Raw genomic sequence first — 21,911 nt, 5'->3', positions numbered from 1 at the left:
TGTTGCACACAGGCTCCAAGTAGAAGAGTGCTGAGATTGAGGCACAATTTCTGAGCCAAGGATACGTGGGGTCAGGAAGCCTGAGCCAGGCCTGGCTCTGCCTCTGTGCCTGTGTGACCTTGGGCCAGCTCCTTTGCCTCTCTGAGCCTGAGTTTCTCATCTGTAAAATGGGGATAATGACAATACTCTCCCCTAAAGTTGAGATAATTGATTGAAATAATAGCTATAAAACAATAGCAGAATCCCCACAGAGAGTGAGAATTCACACACCATGTTGCGTTTATTTTACTGCGAGACAGAAGAGGAGGCAGAAGGCCTTTTCTCCTTTATGTGTTTATTTGAAATCACATCTACCATTTCTGTCTCCATCGAAACCCTTCTCTGAGATTCAACTGCATCCACTCCCTTTTACCTGTAAACTGGCTAACAGTGTTAGGACCTTCTACAGACATCCCCAGCTCACCCCAAATGAAACTCATCCTCTCTTCCTCCAAAGCAGCCCCTCCTCAGAGTTCTCAATTTCAACAAATGGTACCAGAATCATCCAGCTTCAAAGCCTAGAGTTAGGCACCAAACCTGAGACTGGAGGCAGTCTCTGAGCGAGATTGGGAGCCAATCAGTTGCCAAGTACTGGCAATGAAAAAATTTCCAAACTTCTACATCTTTCTCTTTCCTGCAGCCCCACTGCCTCCGGTTCAATCCAGGGTCCTGCTGCCTCTTACTAGGACAACTATGGTCTCTGACTTGATCTTGCCATCTCTATTCTGCTTCCCTCTCTCCTTCTTTCCTTTTCTTCCTCTCTCTTTCCTCCCCTCCCATTTTTCTTTTACTCACTCAAGGCAAAAAGCCTTCATTATAAATTAAAAGTAAGTTAAAAAGAACAAAGAGATAAAGACTCCAATCCATAGTGAGGATGTGATTACCATATCTCAAATTTTATTCATTCATTCATTCATTCATTCAGCCAACATTTACTGAGTGATCTATGCGCTATGAAGAGGGCTACAGAAATGAAATAAGTTAGATTTCCTAACGCCCAGCCTCACCAAGGACCTATCTATCAGTGGCTCCTCCCACCCACAGAATCGCACACAGTACTCAAATCTCTCTAAGCCAGAGCACAGATCCACCCTTCCAGCTCTGGCTCCCATTCTCCTTTAGACACATCCAACACTCCAGCCAAACTGAACTGCCTGCTCTTCCCCTTGTAAGTCATGCTGTTCCCTCCGCCTGGAAACATTCTTCATCTTGCATCTCTACTCACGTAAATCCTACCCAACCTGCAGGGCCTGTCTCAAATATTTTCTCCTCCAGAAAGGCTTCGAGGACTGCCCCAACTGGTTGTGTCCTTTGTAGGAGCTCAGGAGCAGGACTGCACAGTAGAAAGCACATGAGCTTTGGAGTCAGACCTGGATTTTGATACCTGATCTGCTCAGTGCCAACCAGATGACTTTGGGCAGGCTAAACAGTCACTCTGAGCCTCACTTTTCCCACCTGTGAAATGGGGATATCTATTTCGTAGGGTCGCTGTGGGGAGGGGGGAGATTCAGGCAAAGCCACTGTCTGAAGTTATTGTCTCATTTCTTTGTTTATTGGAAATACACTGACTGGACTGTAGGCTCCCTAACAGCGAGGATCATGACATTTTTCATGTTTTTATCTCCACATCTAAAACTGGCAGACAGCAAACACATGCATACATATGGAGTGAATATTTCCCAGCTCTGTGCTTATTAGACATGTGTCCTTGAGCAAGTCACTTTGTTTGCCTGGATCTCATTTTCCTGAACTGTAAAATGGGGAATAGACAGTCCTACGTGAGAGGCTTGCCCTGAAGGTTAAAAGGAATAAAAAAAAAGTTTGTGAACGCGCCTGGTGCAAAGTCCTCTGCAAAGGCAAAAAGGCCTTTGTCTTTCCGCGGTCGCGGATGCTCAAGACCGTGAACCAGAGGAGGGCCTTACCTCCCGTCTACATATTCCCCGATGTATCGGCTTCCTGTGTACTCCATGGCGCCTGCCGTTGGGCTCCCGCAGTCTCAGCGCGTCCCGCCTCACTATGGCAACCGAGAGGGGCGGGGCCGAAGCGAGCCCCCGGAGGAGCCTCCGGGCACTGCGCATGCTCCGAGGCTCGCGGTTGGGCGGCGCAGTGCGCCTGCGTGGCCTGATGCGCAGGCGCAGACGCTCGGCGGCGCTGGGCGGTCGCAAGGGGACTTCAAGGAGACGGCGGCGGGCGGCTGCGGGGCCTCCTCGGGCGTGGGGCTGCCGCCGTCATGCCGGGGATAGTGGAGCTGCCCACCCTGGAGGACCTGAAGGTGCAGGAGGTGAGGCTCGTCCGGAAGCCAGGCTAGCGCGGCGTCGGGCGGCAGCTCTCCGGGCCTGGGCCCAGCCCTGCTCGGTCCCCCCGGACCGCGGCCCCGGGTCCGCCGCGCAGCCCCTCCCCCACCCCCGCCCCCGGACCCGGGACCCGGGGCGCTGCCCGGACGCCCCCCGCCTCGGGAACCGCCTCCCCCCCCCGCCCCCGCCGTGCGGCGCCTCTGCAGCTTGTCCTCCCCTCCCCCACCAGGACCCCGAGTGACAGTGACACGGGGGGCCTGGTTGGGAACGGGGCGTTTAGTTCATCGATCCAGGAGACGTCATCGACCAACCGCCGTGTGATGCCCGCCCCCGGGGAGGGAGAGACGGTCCCTGCCCTCGTGAAGCTCATCCTTGAATGGGGACACAGGTAGAAAGAGGCGCTTGCAGTGAGGCTCGCGCCGTCAGGTGAAGGCAAGACAGCGCGTGCAGACTGCAGCACGGACCGCGAGGCCCTTCGTAGGTGCCAGGCACGATGCTGATGCATCACAGCTCGTTCGTGAGTTCAGGTCCCGCCAGCAACACTAGGAGGCCGGATGTCGCTGGTCTCTGCATGCGAAGGACAAGAAAACAGGCCTTGAGAGTAGAAGTCATTTGCCCAAGGTCATGTAGCTCGTCCATTTAGCTTTATTTTTTTTTTTATTTTTATTTATTTATTTATGATAGTCACACACACACAGAGAGAGAGAGAGAGAGGCAGAGACACAGGCAGAGGGAGAAGCAGGCTCCATGCACTGGGGGCCCGACGTGGGATTCGATCCCGGGTCTCCAGGATCGCGCCCTGGGCCAAAGGCAGGCGCCAAACCACTGCACCAGCCAGGGATCCCTCCAATAAGAAATTAAATAAAACATTTTAAATGTAAATACAAGAACCCTAGATCCTTGAACTCCATGTCCTTCTATTTTGACTTTGAGTTATAATTGCAAAATATTTTATTTTATTTTGATTTTTAAATTTTTTAAAGATTCTATTTATTCATTCATGAGAGACACATGCACAGAGAGAAAGAGAGAGAGGTTCATACACAGGCAGAGGGAGAAGCAGGCTCCATGCAGGAAGCCCAACATGGGACTCGATCCCGGGTCTCCAGGATCGCGCCCTGGGCCAAAGGCAGGCGCCAAACCGCTGCGCCACCCAGGGATCCCTACTTTGCCTTTTTTTAACATAAAAAGTAACTTCATTGCTTTTTCTTTCTTTCTTTTTTTTTTTTTTTTGATGATAGTCACAGAGAGAGAGAGGCAGAGACACAGGCAGAGGGAGAAGCAGGCTCCATGCACGGGGAGCTCCACGTGGGATTCGATCACGGGTCTCCAGGATCGCGCCCTGGGCCAAAGGCAGGTGCCAAACCGCTGCACCACCCAGGGATCCCTACTTTGCCTTTTTTTTGACATAAAAAGTAACTTCATTGCTTTTTCTTTTTTTTTTTTTTTTTAATGATAGTCACACAGAGAGAGAGAGAGGCAGAGACACAGGCAGAGGGAGAAGCAGGCTCCATGCACCGGGAGCCCCACGTGGGACTCAATCCCGGGTCTCCAGGATCGCACCCTGGGCCAAAGGCAGGCGCCAAACCGCTGAGCCACCCAGGGATCCCTAGCTCGTCAATTTAGTGGAGCTGGACTGTGAATCCAGTTCTGACGCTAAAGCCCATGCTTTTAAACTCTCACATTATGGACAAAGCTGGAAAGAGTGAGAATGGTTAGCAGGGCCTTTCGGGTCCGGGAGGCAAGTGCTGTTCGATGTGATTCCAGGGTTCGTGGGAAGCAGCCGTTGCAGAGCCTGGAACAAGGTGCCTTGGACTGGCAGGACCGGGAAGTAGCTTCCACGAGGCCAGACTTATTTTTATAAGTGAGGTGGAGAGGAGAGGTGGAGGGTTTAAAGGCAGAAGAGCGTCATGGCAGGGCTGGATGGTAGAACGACGAGGCTACACAAAAGGAGAAGGAGGGCAACACTAAAAATTACGTGCCAGAGACTATAACCCCAGGCACTGCGTTATAAGGGCTTCACTTGCATGATTCCACTTAAATTTGGATGGCTGTGAGAATGGCAACTATTATTTTGCAACAGGTGAAGAATTTTTTGCCTGATGTTCAGGAACTTTATAGTATAAAGTGGAGGCATCCAGTCTTCAGTCTGGTTTCTCGTCCCACAGTGAAGCTAGGTTAGCCCGAAAGTGCTGTATTTCTCATAGGAACCTTAATTTGGTTTAGCAAGCATCTGAGGTTCTGCTTCCCGCGAATATTCTGTATCTGGAATAAGTTTGCCGTTAGCATCCATACAGTTGAGTCGAAATACAGATAATTACGTAACTAAAATACAAGACAAAGTATGATTAAATGTATGGAAGAAGGGCAGACATGGTTTAAGAGATGAGAGCAGGATTTGAAGTTGGATCTAAATTCCAGGCCTAACTGCTCAGTCACCTTGATTAGTCACTTTAGTAGCATTTGCAGACATAGTTATTTTATTTGTAAGATGGAGTGATTCCAGCTGTGTAATTCTCTGAGGCTATAAAGGGAACAGGGAAAGCACTTCTTGGGCATAATGTGAGACTTGGCTAAATGGCATTTGAAGAATAGCATTTGTAGGCCAAGATGGAGCGATGGGCTTTGTAAGCAGGGGTTAGAGCTGAGCAAAAGTAAGGAGATGGGAAAATGCAGGCGGCCACAGATGGGTTCTGGGGACTGTGAGTTCAGTGTCCTGAGACAGCAGCAAGTCCCTTTTTGGAAGTGTCTTGAGTTAGAAGGCTGGATCCAGGAGGCTTCGAATACCCTGTAAAAAGTTGAGGCTTTATTCTTCTGTGAAGCCTGAATACTTCCAGGGCTTGGTTGCTAATTTGTTTGTAAGAGTACAGTAAGAATTGTCTTTTAGGAAGATCACCCTGGCAGCTCTGTGAAGGTGCGTTGAAGAGGGGAAAAGAAAAGTGGGGAGGTTAGTCTTGGTGGTTGTTGACATAATGAGGAGGATATTAATGACCCCAACATAATTGGTGACTGCTCACAGAGTGAAAGAACAGATTTATCTGGAAGTGATCAGACTTAGAAGTGACTCAGGTCTCACAGGCAGAAAAGGTGGAGGAGTCTGTCAGATTTCTAACCTGACAGTGGGCCTGGGGAGGCCAGAGGGAGCAGGTTTGAGAGACAAACACATTTTGGACCTTGTTGACTTTGGAGTTAAAACCCATCCCTATGGAAGAAGCAGTCAGAAGCTTAGGCTGGAAACTCCTTGTACACATTGACAATTTTGAGTGGAGAAATTATAGCTAATATTTATGATGTGCCTAGCACATCATAAATAAGAACAGACAATAGCAGATATTTATGTTCTTATAAATAAGAAATATTTCTTATTTATAGAAAAATATTAATATTTTTATGTGTGTTAGCTCATTTAAATCCTCAGTGGTCCTGTCAAATGAATATGATCATCCCCCATTTTCCATAAGTAAAACGGAAGGCACAGCATACATTAAATACTGTAGAAAGAGGTGCAGACATGGTTTAAGGAAGAGAGCAGGACTGGAAGATTGGTTGTAGATTGTGAGACTTTCCACACCTGCAGATTGTATAGACTTGCTGTGTGGAGAGGCTGTCATGAAGGTAAATGAGGAAGATGCTGGAACTCTGTGTTCTCTGAGACAAAGGGAACTGAATGAATTTGAGAAGGTATTCACAGTAAGCAGCTGTGAAAGGATGTTATTTCTGTTGCAACTCATCAGACTTCGTGAAGAAGCAGGTGAGGGGGAGATGGTGACATCCAGAGTCTTTTGCCACCTCAGTGCAGGTGATATAATGCAAAGAGGCCTGATTGAAGGTTACCGTCTGTGAATTCCAGTTCTGCAGTTGCCGCTGACCTGCTGTGTCATCTTGAGCACATCTCTTTCCCCAGGAAAGAGATTTAGTGAGTGGTTATTATCCTTTATTTCCCTGTGACAGAGCATATTTTACATGCTCAACAACTTGTGTGTGCCTAGATTTTGATACGGCCTCTCTCTACATTTGTAGGAAAGTAAGGCAAAGAGTGCCGTAACTTTTTTGGGCATGATAGCTGTGAAGACATTTGAGTAATTAAATCAGCCATTTAAAGGTCTTTTAAGGCATTTATCAAGGAGGTAAATAATAGCTACCTTAAAAATTTTAATATATTAAGCTTTAAAAAGTTTGAATCTTGATTTTTTTTTTTAAGAGACAGAGTGCGAGTGCATGTGTGCAGGAAGCCCGATGTGGGACTTGATCCTGGGACCCCTGGAATCAGGTTCCAAACCAAAGGCAGACGCTCAATCTCTGAGCCACCGAGGTGTCCCAGAAGGAAACTTGCTTAATGAGGAATATCCAAAGAACTATATCCCAGACAACAGGAGCAAACATTGTACCAAACTGTGCTTTAAAGTCCAGAAAAAGACCAGAGTGCCTACTGCCATTGCTGTTTATCTGTATTATCCTAGGGTTTTAGTCAAAGCAGTAAGATAGGAAAAAAAAAGGGAGGAAAAAAGATACAAATACGAGAAGGGAAGGGCAATAGTTTTGACTTGTAAATGGAAGTTTTTTCCTCTTAATCCTCATTAGTTTTGTATCAGACTTGACAGAAGTTCAGTAAGATTTGGCTAAAGAGAAGATAGTATACAAACAAGCAGTAACCAATTTGAAAATCTAATAGAAAAAAGTATCCTATTAAGCTAGTATGAAAAATGTTAAAATACTAAGGAATTAAACAAGAAATGCACAAGGTTCCTACATGACAGAAACTATAATTTTAACCAGAGCATAAGAATGACCCGAATAAGAGGAAGGACATACTATATTTTGGTGAGAAGGCATAATTCATGTCATCTTGTCTCTTCCGTAACTGTTGTACCCCTGATAGCTGGCACACAGTGAGTGCTCAACAACTACTTTTGCTAGCCACTATTTTGGGTGCCTGGTGAGCTACAGTAAACATGACATTTAATTATAGTTTCCTTTAGGGAGAATCGTCATCTTCAGTCTAGGAGCTCTGTTGGAAAGAAAAATCCCTACCCTCTTGGAGCTTACGTTCTAGTAGTCACAAATGAAGTGACCATTAATGATAGTTTTTATGCAGTCATTAGGAAGAGATCCTCTGAGGAGGTAAAATTTGAGCAGAGACCCAGTATTATAAACATGCTCATTCCCTTCTAATTTATTAATACATAACTAAACTTCATGTAGTTCCAATGCAAATTATTGGATGAGGGGGTTCATCTGAAAGAACAGCCAAAGTGATTTTGAAAGGGAAGAATAAGGAGGAGGGTGATCCTCCCAGACAACAAATGTTCTATCTAGATTATAGCAATGAAAATGTTGTGTTATTAGCACAGGAAAAGGTAGTTAAACAAAAGAGGCCAGCAGGACCCTTGCTTCAACAGCAGTTAGATGGGCCCTGTGAGGCAGCTGTAACTACACTGTTTCTCAAGAAAATGTACTGGGAGGCAAGTGAAAGACTGGCATAGTTATGGGATGACTACCTTGAATATAGTCTGTAACTGTGAAAAATTAAAAAAAAATTAGTACTTTATCATGAGTAATAACTTTCTGGACTGCGTGTCCTCTTACTGATCCTTTCTAGTCTCATCTTCTGTGATTCTGTAATCTTCTGGGAACTTTATTCTATCACTTTTGTTCCTATAAAGGAGATTGATCAAAGCTCCCCAGAATTAGTGTCTCCCCTTCCATCCCCAAGGCCTCCATCATCCTTTAGAATTCCACTTTCTCTTATAGAGAGCGAAGGATTCTGTTACGGCTGCCATTTCCTTATTTTTAAAATGGAGAGAGTAATGTCAGCCTAATGAGGTTATTATGAAGGCGTAGAAACTCATGTGTGTGAAGAAGCCTTGTGATCTCTAAAGCAGTGGGGATCACAAAGGATTATTATGGCAGCCCCCCTCCCCCTCCCTTGGTAGAGTCAGACTGGTGCTACTTTTATGTTTCCTGTTTTGAGCAGCAGGAGGTAAAGACGAGAAAGTGATATCCTGGTCACAAATCTGTGGTCTGTCTCCCACTGTTCCTTTCCCCAGGTGAAAGTCAGTTCTTCGGTGCTCAAAGCTGCCGCCCATCACTACGGAGTTCAGTGTGACAAGCCCAACAAGGAGTTCATGCTATGCCGCTGGGAAGAGAAAGACCCCAGGCGGTGTTTAGAGGAAGGCAAGCTTGTCAACCAGTGTGCTCTGGACTTCTTCAGGTAAGAATCTTTCACATCAGGGCCTAGGGGCTGAAACATCTAGGTAGGTATATGTATCTTGGTGAACATCCAGCTAATAAAGTGAAAGGAGAGTTTTAGTAGGAAATGCAAGACCTTGAAATCAGACCAAAATAAGCCCAAAGTAAATGATGCAATTATTTGTGTTATTTAGTCTGTTCTTTAATATCCATGAATCTTAATTTCCAAATTATAGAATAATACCTATCTTATACAGGACTGTTATGAAAAATTTGTAAAAGTACATAAAAACAACTAAGCACAGTGCTTGCTAACATGTATTCTCTAGAGTGATATTACTACAGAAGACTCCGTTATTATGGAGAGAAAAGTGTGTACAGAGTCAAGGTATTAAGTAGGCCATTATGCATTATACTACTAGAAGTAAAAAAATATCCAGATTGTAATTGTAGAAAAATGGTTTGACAGACTCTGTTATAAGGGACAGAAATTGCACTTGAAGGGAATTGGCTCATGTAGCTGTAAGGTCCAGAAATAGGACTGTCATCAGGCAGGGCTGGCATCAAAGGGATTACATAACTTCATAACTACTTGGTATCTTTTTGCCTCTCTTCTCCTCCCCCAATCTCTTAGTTCTGTTTTCCTCTGCCAAACTCATTTTCAGAGACTCTTTCCTTACTGTAGCAGAGGTGGCCACCAGTCATTCCACGTGGCTGTGTTGCTTGTCAGGTAGACGTAGGCCAATGGTACTGGTTGTCCAGTGGTATGAGCAGAGGTCCTGGACTCACTGGCCTGGCTGGTTGATTTCATATGCGTATCTTTGAGTCAGGTGTGTCTCAGGAGACAAAATGCTATGTTTGGTCAGGCCTAAAGTGGGGAGTAGACTTAGATTCATCTAAACCACATTGCTCAGAGATAGGGAGGGATTATTCCCCAAGAGGAAATGCGAAGGATGTTACAGAAGACAGGAGACGACTGCTGGCTAGGCAAAACCCACAGTTGTCCATTATAATGACGGTAGAGGGAAAAATCAAATTCCTTCACATAATAGCTGATTTCCTTCTTTCTTGCTTCTGCTCTGTTTGTCCATATGCAAAGGCATTTTTGTGGTTAAAGTCATAGTGTGTGGTTTAAAACTTATTTTTTACTGAAACTGTTGGGAACATTCTTTCTCTAGATTGTCTTTGTGATCATTTTTACTGGCTGTATAATATTCTACCAGTTTGTCAACCAACCATAATTTACTGGACCAGTTCCTGTTATTAAATGTCATTTTTTATTCCAGTTTTAGATAAATCTGCAGTGATTATCTTTATGTGTAGATCTTTTTTTCTTTTTAATTAATTCCTTAGGGCACTTGGGTGACTTGGTTAAGTGTCTGCCTTTAGCTCAGTTCATGATCCTGGGGTCCTGGGATTGAGCCCCACATCAGGCTCCCCATTCAGTGGGGAGTCTGCTTCTCCCTCGCCCTCTGCTCCCCCCCCTTATGCTCTATCATGCTCTCTCTCTCTCAAATCTTTAATTTTTTTTTAAATTTATTTATGATAGAGAGAGAGAGAGGCAGAGACACAGGCAGAGGGAGAAGCAGGCTCCATGCACCGGGAGCCCAACGTGGGATTCGATCACGGGTCTCCAGGATCGCGCCCTGGGCCAAAGGCAGGCGCCAAACCGCTGCGCCACCCAGGGATCCCTCAAATAAATCTTTAAAAAAATTAATTCTTTGGCATAAGTTTCCCAGCAGTGGGATTATTCTGTAAAAAGGCTTTGAACATTATATATGGCTCATGGACTATTGTTGCCATTTTTTTTAAAGTAGCTGCCCTCAGCAGTATATCTTTTTATACCTTACCAGCATTGCACATTATTTAAATATTGAATAAGTACAACAATATTTTATTCTTGCTTGAATTTGCATTGGTTTGATGGCTCACAAGATAGAATGTGTGTTTACTTGTTAAACATTTCTAAGAGAACTTTGGAAAAGCACTTCTGTTTTGGCCCAGAGGGAGTATATTTAAGTGGGAAAAGTTTGGATTTCACAAGCTCCGGAGGTGTCCCAGCTGCCTTCATGAGAGGAATTTCTTACTGAAGTTGCTTTTCATAGGTGTTAGTAGGTAATTGTTGGATGTGGGTACCAGGGTAACAGGGTCCAGAACAAAGACTAAGTACTACAAGTAGTACTAGCGGCTCTCCACTGTACCATGCTGGAGGAATAAAAAACTCACGTTGGGAACGATAGCCCATTCCCAGAGTGATTCCCAAGTGAGGTGGGTGTAATTTTCTGTACTGTGGACATCCCGGTCAGTGAGGCCAGAGGCAATTCAGAAAAGCCCTATAGGGCTTTGATCTTCCTTCTTGCTTTCCACGCACACCCTACCACTCATAGTTTACAGTAGGGTCCCTGGAAGGGTATATAAGAAATTGGTAGCATTAGTTGCTTCCTAGGAGGGAAACCCAGCAGGAACGGAAAGCAGATTTTTCACTGTGTATTTCCTCCATCCCATTTCTGAGGTTCCTTGTGAGCTGTGTTAAGTAAGATTCCTGTGTCGAGTGTAGCTAGATTCTTGGAGTATGGCAAGTAAGCACTTCCTAAGCATGATTCCTTTGAGGGAATAAGGGTGCTATGCGTTTCTTCCACTGCCTCATTTATGGCTTTTACATAAAATAGTGGTATTTATTCTTCATTGAGTTGGCATTTATTGGATTAACAGCAAGATTGAATGGTAAGAGAAGGAGAATTTTGCAAAATAATTGAGGCTTATCTCTTACAAAAGTTACTGTTTCTTCAGCCAGTTTTGGCAGTCACAAAATGATTTACCTGCTACCTTGCTTCTTAACAGAGAGCACCAAATTAATTTAATTTTCTTTTTTTTTTAAGATTTTATTTATTCATGAGAGATACAGAGAGAGAGAGAGAGAGAGGGGCAGAGACACAGGCAGAGGGAGAAGCAGGCTTCATGCACGGAGCCCGACGTGGGACTCGATCCTGGGTCTCCAGGATCCCGACCTGGACTGAAGGCGGCGCTAAACCGCTGAGCCACCCGGGCTGCCCCTACTTTAATTTTCTTAATGGCAGAGATTAATCTGTTTTTGTTCGGTGCATTAATAGAGTGAGGACTTTGAACCCTGGGGAGCATAAGGTCATTTGGCTCTGTACCGAAAGACCCCAGGATCTTCCACTTGTTAGTTTTTGTATTTGCCTTTGATAATTCTGTCTCTTCCTTTGCCATGGTCTGTCACCTCTGACTTTTGTCAAAATGCATATCTTGGAATTATGCCGCCTCTTCTAAATTTGCTAAACTGCTAATCTTTAGAATTAGATCTAACAGAAAGAATAGATAAGCCCTAAGTGAGGAGTGTTCTGTGTAGAATATATGTGCCTTAGACCACAGCCTTTGCATTTCAACTCATTTATTTTTGCTGCATAAAGAAATTAGATCTTATTCCTCAGCAATCTTTTTCTAGTTACTGGTTCTCATCTGAGGATCTCCAGGTTGTCTTGTAAATGAGATAAGACCATCTATTCTCCTGCCTTTGAGAAAGCAAGGCTGTGTATTGGAGGTCTGTACTAATTTTTCCCCACTTTTCTGGTTTTCATTATTTTGCAAGGAGCTACCCCTAATCTAGCCTTCTTTTCCAGGCAGATAAAGCTTCACTGTGCAGAGCCTTTTACAGACTATTGGACATGCATTGATTATTCTGGCCTGCAGTTACTTCGTCGCTGTCGCCAACAGCAGGCCAAGTTTGACGAATGTGTGCTGGACAAACTGGGCTGGGTACGACCTGACCTGGGAGAGCTGTCCAAGGTAAAAAGTCTCCTGCTGGGAGCCCCATCTTCTCACTAAGGGGTGGGTAAGGGCAGGGGGTTGTCAGAAAAGGATCTTCTCTGAGTACAGATATGACGGGAGAAATCTGTATTTATCAAACAGGTTAATGAGGGAGTAATTATACACAATCCAGAAGGGAGTTTTTTTAATAGAAATACTTCTTTAAATAGACCCTCCAGCATCTGCAGATTTGTTTTTGTTTAATTACCTAGTTGGAGAACAAAAGGGAGTAGATGAGGATAAACAGTGTTAGGGGCATTGGCAGTTGAAAGCATTGAAGTCATTGTGGAATTCAGAGAGGAAATCGGATCGAGGGTATGCCAGATTCTTCAGGCCAGATTTATCAGTACCTAGGATTTTTAAGTCTGTCCCTATAGTTTAAAACGCATGTTTTCCTACTCTTGGTTCTGTATTTCCTCAGTCATGACCCCACCATCTCTTGAAACATTAGAAATCTGAATGTCTTTTTCCTTCATTTCCTACTCTTTCTCCTTTTATACAATCATCAATTCCTGTAGGTGAGCTTTTCCTGGATTATTTTTTGAATCCACTCACTGTCCCCACATTTTGAACAGGAGTTCTTAACTTGGGGTATGTGAATGTCTGGAGGGGAGGGTGGTTCAATTCAGATTTTAGGAGACCTTATATCACCGAAACGGAAGCTTTTAGGATATAATTATGTTTTCATTATAGGCATTATCTGTATGGAAAATAAATATCACTTTATTTTTAAAACTTCAGGGGCTTGCTCTTGCTTGCAGTATTCTAGCTTACAAGGCCCTTTGTGATCTGACCTATCCCTGCTTTTTAATTTTTTATTTTTAGAGAGGGGTTAGGGTATGGGTAGAGGGAGAGAGAGAATCTCATTATTCTCACTTGGGGCTCGATCTCACAACCCTGAGATCAGGACTTGAGCTAAAATGGAGAATCAGACGCTTCACCAACTGAGCCACCCAGGTGCCTTTGACCTTCTCCTGCTTCTTGAACCTTATCATCATCCATTCCCCCTGGGACAGATAGGTGTCAAGGCGTGGAGGGAAAACTCAGGTTTGAATGGAGGAAGATAGTACCATTGAATCACTATGGGATTCTGAGCAAATTGCTGACTGTTTCGTGTCCTACCGCATCTACAGAGTAGGACCAGTATTCATTCCTAGTTTTCTGTAAGGAGTAAGCTGCTAGAGAGTCTTTGTGAACCTCTAGCCTAGTGCCTGGTGCATAGGTCCACAATTAGTCTTTGTTCCCTTCCCTTTATGTGCAATATCTATGAATAGTTGGATCTTTTTTTTTTTAAAGATTTTATTTCTTTATTCATGAGAGACAGAGAGAGAGAGGCAGAGACACAGGCAGAGGGAGAAGCAGGCTCCATGCAGGGAGCCTGATGTGGGACTCGATTCCGGGACTCCAGGATCACACCCCATGCCGAAGGCAGATGCCAAACTGCTGAGCCACCCAGGGATCCCCAAATAGTTGGATCTTAGGCTTGGTGTCCTAAGTAGATGAATGGCTTAGCAATTTTGTTTTGTTTTTTTTGTATCCAGCTTGATTATTTTCAGATATCTTCTCTTGCTGCCCTGAACAAATTACTTCATATTGTTGATAACTTTGTGCTGGAAAACCCTGGGACCTATATGCATTTACTAATGAAAACAACCTTTTCTCATTTCTCTTCTCATGAAAGGAGAATTAACAAATCATGCTATTAAGAAAGCAGTATTAATTCCTGCATCATTGTGTTAACATTTTTAAATTAATTAATTAATTTTTATTTTTAAAGGTTTTGTTTATTTGCCAGAGAGAGAGAGAGAGAGAGAGAGAGTGCATGAGAGTGGGGAAGGCCAGAGGGAGAAGGAGACTCCCCACTGAGCAGGGAGCCTGATGTGGGGCTCAATCCTGGGACTCCTGGATCATGACCTGAGCTGAAGGCAGATGCTTAACTGACTGAGTCACCCAGCCCCCACCCCCCTGCCTTTTTTTTTTTTTTAAGGTTTTATTTATTTATTTGAGAGAGAGACTGCATAAGAGTGGGGAGTACATTTTTAAAAACATATAAAATACTGTCCTAACTCTTTTCAAAAGTTTATTTTTTTAAGAGGATTATCAGTTTTAGTCATACTTAACGTCAGAATCCAGTCTCTTTTTAGAAAGGTGATGACCAGCTAGATGAAGCCTAAATTTTAGCTTTATTCACTTTTGCATTCTGCTTCCACCCAGTTGCCCCTCTTCCCTCTGTACCCCTGGCCAATTTCTACTCACTCCTCTGTCGTCAGCTTCCATGTCAGTGTCCTGGAAGTTTCCAGCCTTCCTAAGGCAGATGGCTCTCTCTCACCCATAATTCTGCCATCTCAGTAAGGGTAACATTGAAAATAACTTATGGAGCACCTGCTGTACCTTACATCTGACCGTGTATTGTCCTAATAGCACTGTGAGAGGTGGTCAGTCTCCACCTCTGACATGATGTATCTTTATCATGGAGGCAAGCTAGCCTCCCTGGTCCTTACCTGTGAACTACAGATAATAATGCCTCACGAGGTGGTTATAATAATAATTGTGCTACTGTGAAAGCTCCATTCACAGTAAATAGTTTTTGCATTTGTGCATATGGGAAGACTAACCAGTTCTATCACATGGAATGGCTTGAAGATCAGACCACTACGTAACAACACTGTTATATGGCCTTGTCTTTCCATTTCTCTGCATGTTTCCTCATCTTTAAAGTGAGAACAATTTATGCTGGGTTTCTGATGGAGATACTGTGACCACCAGGGATAATGTGGACGTGAGCACCTTCCATCTCTTTCCCTGTTACCATCATGTAGTGCTGCACCATCTTGCCAGGCCTCTTGATTTGACTCTCCCAATTCTGGTCCTGTCCCTCTGTAATCTAGCTTCTGTACCTTCCAGCCTGCAGATGTGCTTCAATTGCTTCCCTACTTCAGTGGCACCTATTACCATTGGGTTAAAATTTAAACACTTAAAAAAATAAATAAATAAAATAAAATGTAAACACTTTTTGCACATCATTTAGTGTACCACCATCATCTAGTCCTGTCTTCTAGTATAGTATGTTATTTTAAAAGCACAGGCTTTGGAGTAGACTGATCCAGCTTCGAGTACTAGTTTTTCCACTATTATTAGGTAGATGGTCCCAGGGAACTTCTGCAAAATGATCTCATGGGAGTGTGAAAATGAGATGGAGTAAGGTGTGCTCAGTATCACTTCTGACAAGCACTTGCCTATGTGTTTCATGCAATCTTCGCCTTGGCCATTCTAAAGATATGCCTCTCTGTCTTCACATGTATCGTTTTCTTGGAATGTCTTTCTCCTGCTAATCTTCCTGCCGGGCTCATGGCATCCTTTAAGATGAAGCTAAGTGTTACCCCCTCTGAAAGTCCAGCCACTAGCCTTCAGGATGGGCTACATGTGTAGAGTCCTTACTCTAAGTCTTAAGTCGCAGCACTTAGTTCATGCATCAGTTGTGATGATTTGGTTGCTTGTCTGGCTCCCTCAGTAGTAGTAGTAAGTGAGTAGTAGTGAGCCCCTTGAGGACAGGGTGTGTTCATGTTACCTGCTGTATCCCTAACTTCTGCCACGTGGAATGACCCAAAGAAGGCTTTCTTAAATGTTTGTTCAAGGATCAGATGAGTCTAAATGTGGTTTGCTGGGGTTTGAAAAAAGAGGGGTAGTTGGGGCAGCAGGAGCAGAGGGGAAATGCTGGGAGGTGCGTTCTTGGGCTCAGACTGTTCCACCAGACCTCATCCTTGCTTCTGTCCTCTTTGCCCCTCACAGGTCACCAAAGTGAAAACAGATCGGCCTTTACCGGAGAATCCCTATCACTCAAGACCAAGACCAGAGCCCAACCCTGAGATAGAGGGAGAGCTGAAGCCTGCCAAACATGGCAGCCGCCTTTTTTTCTGGACCATGTAAAGATTGGTCCATGGCCCACGCTCAGTCACACGCCCAGACAACCACTGATGAAATTCCCGTGCAGTTTGCATCGGCCGTTTGAGTGTTCTTTCCGGGATCACAAACTGAACAAAAAAGTTAATTTATGTGACTTGGCAGTTATTCTATACCATTTCCTGGCCATTAAAACTTTTAAAGGAAACAGTTGTATTTTATTATGTTTTATATAACCTTTTGGCCTTTAAAGATGACTTCCCTTTACTTGTTCTTCTTGTGGTCCTGTATGTTCCTCTCTCTCTCTGCTTTAAGTCAGCCGGGGGAGCCACGTTAGATCAGGCAGAAAGGACTGTGTAAAGGAAAGGCTCCCTTACCTGTCTGTGTTCACGCATTTTGAAGTCTTACCACTCTCCCCATCCAACATTACAAATAGCTCTCCTTAAAGGTCATGCAAGGAAAGTGTCCAGGATAGGAGAAGTGAAGAAATGTTTGAGCCTTGTGACTCAGGCCATGGGAGGGGCCTCCTGGCTAGGTTTTAGGCAGTCTTGCTCAAAGTTTCTTAAAGAACCAAACTTCCACCACTTCCCCTTGATAGCCCATCCTCAAGCATTATAACCCAGATGTTTTTCCTGATAGACAAGGGAGGTGGAGGCTGAGCTCCCAGCTCCAAAGCCAGGAAGTCGGGAGGTCTGAGTGTCAATTCCAACCTTGGGTGTGTTCCTTAACCTCTTGTGAGAGGTTGAATTTGAAGACAAACTAAAGACAACATGCTTATCTACCTCCTGGGCAGGTTAAAGCGACAAGTATTTATAAAGCTCGGGCTCAAAGCACTATTATGTCGTTCTTTTCCCTTTCCTTCAGTTCCTTTTTCACTAGTAGGTCATTTCCTCTACATCTCACTGGGTCGCTTTACACCCTTCTGCTTGTGGCCTTTAATTGCGCGTGGCCCCATGTAAGTACACGGCAGCTCCCTGGGCCTTAGTTTCCCTCTGTGGAGCTCCAAAATGCAAAGTCGACGTGTCTTTCCAAAGACCTTTCCAACTCCCAGGGAGAGTGCCGGGAGGCATTAGAAGAGGGGCAGGGCCTGTCACCCAAAGCATCAGTATAGTTCAGAGACTAAGTTCTGTGTGATTGGCTTTGCCCCTCCCCTACAGTTGGGAGCACTTTGGATGAACCTCACTCTTACCTGTTCTGCAAAAGTTCCTGACCAGCTGCCTTTGCCTCATTGTCAGATTTAATGTAGAAAAAGAATAGATTCTTTAATTTTAAAAACAGCTGAGGCAACATCTATGAACCTTCTTGGTGGCCAAGTAATTAGAAGTCACCCCGGTGGGGAAAGTATGAGCATGGTCACAGGTTGGCATTAATGTGCTACCTCAAGCACATGCGTTTGCTTCTTAGATTCTGCAAAAGAAGCTGGGACCTGCATGAATAATAAGTATTCATCGAGCTTCACATGTGTCAACCCTTTGCTCAGCTTTTGAACATATTTTTATTTGTCATGTCCATTTCACATTTTGTAACTGTAGCTTGGGGAGAGGTGAAGAAGCTCCAGTCCTCAACAGTAGTTGGGGGATGCAGACGAAGACTGGCTTCAGTGGCCACACTCGTTCCTCAAAGTCGATGGTTCTCAGCCTTGGGTGCATATTCAAATCACCTGAAGACCTTGGAACACTGATGTCTGGTTCCTGCCCCCACCCCCTGAGATTCTGATTTAATTGCTCTGCAGTAGGGCCAGGGCGGGGAGTTTTTGAAAGCCCTCAGGGTTATTCTAAGGTCCAACTAGGGGATAGGGTCACTGATTGACTGTGTACATGAAGCAGATCCAGGTTAAGTGCTAAGTAAGAAGTGGCTAAGCTGAGATTTAAGCCCAGATATATCTGGTTCCAAAGTCCATGCTCTTAGTATATACCACTGCATAGGAGTCACATGAGATCTTAAAATGAAGATTCTGGTTCAGTAGGTCTGGAGTAGGTTCTGATTTTTCTAGTAAGCTGCTTCTTGGTGCTGATGCTGCTGGTCTGTGGACCACAGTTTGGTTAACAAGGGAGTAAACCACACTACCTTTCTGACTGGAGCACCTATATCTGATTACCCTGCTGCAGTGTCTAGCACCAGGTCATCCCTAAATGTTAATTCACCTTTTCAGAATCAGAGCCACAAGTCCTGAACTGTTAATGGCTGCAAATTCAATAGTAGGATGTTTTAACTTTTGCCCAAGTTGGACAGAAGTTCTCGTCTTTCCCCCTCCCCACCTTGCTTTGAATTCCTTGAACAAAGAAACTAACATTTGGCTTTCCTGCACTCTTGATGGAATTAAACACCACATCATAGCCTCCTAGGACCAAAGAGTCCGAGTGAAGATAGAATTCCCCAATCTCTCAGAACAAATGTGTCTCTCAATTCCAGTAGGTAAAAGGTCACAGAGCAATTTGAAAGCAGTTAGTGTGAAGGATCTCTGAGCAGGGCTCCAAATAATAAGAAAATCTTCCTGCTGGCTTGAGAATAATGAGACTAATTCCTCACTTTTCCGAAGGAAATTTATCTACCCCCTTTCCTCTGCCCTGCCTGTTCCTGTCTTCCCTATCTGAGTGAATGGTGTCTCCATCCTTCCAGAGTCAAACAGGAGACTTGCCTTTTGACTCTTGCTCACTCCTCTCTGTGTTCCCATCCACTGCTCGGCCCTATTGCACTCCCTCCATAACCTCTCACATTTGTTACTTCCGCTTTTATCTCACTGTCACTGTCCTAGCTTGTTTTTGTTCCCCTTGCCTGGATTGTTAACACTACTTCCTATTTGGTCTCCTATCACCACATCACCCTCCAGTCCCTCTTCCGACTTGCTCCATGTGCCTCTGCTGCTCAAACTCCTTCAGTGGCTCCGGAGTGGCTATTGACTAGAACCCAAATTCTTACTGGCATCGTGACACTCCACAACCTAGCCTTAGCCTAGCCCATTTCCTCACCATTATCTTCTCCTTATCCTGTGCCCTGCAGTCTCCCAAATGCCTTTCCCCAAGAGTGTTCTCTGATGTCCAAATCTTCACTTATGCTGCCATCCACTTGTTGGGAAACAACCCTTCCCCCATCTCTGCCTTTTGAAAGTCTACCCATCTCTCAAGGCAAAACACGAATGCTGTCTTCCCCAGGAAATGTCCCCTTCCTACAGCCAGAAGTGGTCTTTCCTGCCCCTTTGTTCCCATGACACAATATAACATATGGGTTGAGCACAAGGGCTCTGGAGTTGGGCTGTCTGGATCTGAATCCAGGCTCTCATTTGATAGCTGTGTGACCCTGTGCAAGTCACTTAACTTTTCTGTATTTTATTCTCCTCACCTGTAAAATGAGGGGGACAATCATAATACCTACCTCCTGGAATGGCTCTGAGGACTTCATGAGTTATGCACAGGAGATGCTGAGTACAGTGTTGACAAATGATAGCAATCGTTAACACTCTGAGTAACACCAGTCAAGGCACTGGGTGTGTTGTATCCCCCTCTGGACTAAGTGCTGTGAGATCTGAACTTCTATCTTATTTGTATTTCTATATTCTAGTGCCCTGTGCCTGACAGACATCCAGGAAATGATTAACTGTCCATCATGTTTATTTTTCCAAAGAATTTCCAAACCCCCTCCTCGTTACAAAACAACAAACACATTAATCTTTGAGGTTAAACTGCCATCTTAATAGGTATCAAATCCTAGCTGAATTGCGTTGGGTATAAAAAAAAGATGCATTCTTATGCCCTAAAAGGGATCATAACATACTTGGGTTTTAACATATAGGAAGTCTCAGCTTGGGGTTGGGACATCTTTTTGCATCTTGATCATTTGTAATATGTGCCACCGGTAATTTGAGTAAAATATTGAAATTTACAAATATATTTACTTTAAAAAATAAAGTGGATTCAAGAGATTGGGGAAGGTTAAGGTTTGATGTGTGAGAAGCAGGTCTGTTAGTGGTAAATCTGGGAATCAAATGGAGGTTGTCTGATTCCAGCGGCCGTACTCTTGACCTTCACAGCCACTGAGTCTCAGCCTCAGATGCGCACTGGAATCACCCAGAGACATTTAAATAGTGATGTCTATCTGGATCCCATACTCCAGATATTCTGGCCCAAATGATCTGTGGTATGGGCTTGGGCATACAGATTTTATAATAAATAATATTGCTCAAATATACTTTCTTTGGTGAAAGAAAAAAAGAGTATATGATTACAGCTAACATCCGTAAAGTACATGGATGAATTCATTCATTCAATCAACAAGTATTTTACAGCCTGCTGTGTGCTAGTTAAGCATGGGTGATGAACAAGGCAGATGGAGTCCTGCTCTCATGGGGCTTCCATGTGGTGGGCGGCGATAAACAGGTCAATACATGAAAGGTGAACAGGATGGTCTCAGGTTGTGATAAATCCCATGAAGTAACCAAACAGGGTTAATATGAAAGTGAATAGGGAGGGGTTGGGGAGGATACGTTTAGGAAGAGAGGCCATGGAGGTCTTGGAGTGGTATTTAAGCTTGCCTCCAGATGAAAAGGAGCCTACCAGTTAGATAGCTGATAGAAGAGTGTCCAGTGTGAGGGAATAGCAGGAGCACACCCAAGGGCTTGGTGTACTTCAGGAATGATCTGGATGGAGTGTGCCTTTGTGGGTATAAGCCCAATGCAGCAGCTTACCTCTACCTTTAACCTGATGGGGACATTTCCTGTCATAGGCGATTCTGTAGACTGCTGGGTAAAGTCCAGACTCCTCTGTGTAACAGTCTCTCTCTCTAGAGTCTAACTGAGACCCCTCCAGCTTCCTCTCCCACCACTGTTCCCCCCACACACACACACTCTGCTCTCGGCCAGTTCAGACACCTTTCCTCATGTGCTCCCTCTGCCCCAAAGTCCTCCCCCACCTCTTTTTGGTGAACCCTTCTCTCAAGATGCAACTGAAACTATCTCCTTTGTGGAAAATCTCTCAACTACCCCCGGAGTGAGCCCCACCTTCCCTTCCTCCATATTCAAGAGCATCTTGTCCATTACAGCTATCGTGCTCCCGGTGAGCAAGAATCACATCCTATTTTCCCCAGCATCTACCTCATGTTATGGTGGCTGCTGGACAGTCAGTGCTTAATAACTATTTGTTGGATAAATGTTACACAGCCATTGGCCTCTCCAAAAGGGAGTAGCTTCATTAATCATAAATGTGTATCCCTTTGTGTAGAACAAACATGAGAGTGTTTTCTGTTCAAAGAGAGGCTCTGGTTTCTACTGTAATGATTTAGCACCATTGAAGAAAGAAGGAAACTCTCAGATTTTTTGCTTTTTTTTTTTTCCCCCCCAGAAGAAGCACAGAAATCTCTTTCACAGTCTCAGTGAAAATGCTGTCTGTGAACTAAAGGGAGAATGCATAAAAGGTCAGGTTAGGGTATGGTAATAAGAAATATAATTGCATGCTGGTATTCCTTTAATTTGAGGGTTGAATGCAAATGAAGCAGGCATGCCCTTTCTGAAAGCCTTGTTTTAATGAATTCTGCTGCTCTAGTGTAAGAGTTGAAGCTAAAAAGGATGATAATAATGTTTCTTTCATTTGCTGTCTGAAACTACGGCATTAGGTGTTGTGACGGTAGTTTGATGTACAGGCTTCATTCCTTCATTGATTCTGATTTTCT

At 44.4% G+C, this 21,911-nt stretch overlaps 2 protein-coding genes across 4 annotated transcripts in view; one reads left to right on the top strand and one right to left on the bottom strand.

Annotated features, from left to right (window-relative positions):
* MORN5 (MORN repeat containing 5) overlaps positions 1-2,337 on the bottom strand; it is a 37,642-nt gene extending 35,305 nt beyond the window's left edge. For 2 of the 3 annotated variants that reach the window (XM_077850544.1, XM_077850546.1), the window contains exon 1: positions 1,962-2,120. In XM_077850544.1, coding sequence (XP_077706670.1) covers positions 1,962-2,008 — 47 coding nt within the window. In that variant the 5' untranslated portion in view covers positions 2,009-2,120. Of the gene's footprint in view, positions 1-1,961 lie in introns of all 3 variants that reach the window. The other variant, XM_077850545.1, reaches the window with a different exon arrangement.
* On the top strand, positions 2,163-16,458 carry NDUFA8 (NADH:ubiquinone oxidoreductase subunit A8). Its single transcript, XM_077850547.1, has 4 exons — positions 2,163-2,320; positions 8,381-8,544; positions 12,164-12,329; positions 16,140-16,458. The coding sequence occupies exons 1-4, from the start codon at positions 2,270-2,272 to the stop codon at positions 16,275-16,277; spliced, it is 519 nt and encodes a 172-aa protein (XP_077706673.1). The 5' UTR covers positions 2,163-2,269; the 3' UTR covers positions 16,278-16,458.
* The last annotated feature ends 5,453 nt before the right edge of the window (positions 16,459-21,911 follow it).

The sequence above is a fragment of the Canis aureus genome, chromosome 16, assembly GCF_053574225.1.
Source record: "Canis aureus isolate CA01 chromosome 16, VMU_Caureus_v.1.0, whole genome shotgun sequence".
NCBI classification, from domain to species: Eukaryota; Metazoa; Chordata; class Mammalia; order Carnivora; family Canidae; genus Canis; species Canis aureus.
Note: the sequence above shows the minus strand (reverse complement) of the source record. Positions and strands in the feature narration are given on the sequence as shown.

Bases quoted from the DNA above. Each gene is read 5' to 3' on its own strand.
- NDUFA8 (XM_077850547.1), top strand. From the start codon at position 2,270: ATGCCGGGGATAGTGGAGCTGCCCACCCTGGAGGACCTGAAGGTGCAG. The intron at 2,321-8,380 runs GTGAGGCTCGTC...TCCTTTCCCCAG, and splicing joins AGGACCTGAAGGTGCAGGAG to GTGAAAGTCAGTTCTTCGGT. The intron at 12,330-16,139 runs GTAAAAAGTCTC...TGCCCCTCACAG, and splicing joins ACCTGGGAGAGCTGTCCAAG to GTCACCAAAGTGAAAACAGA.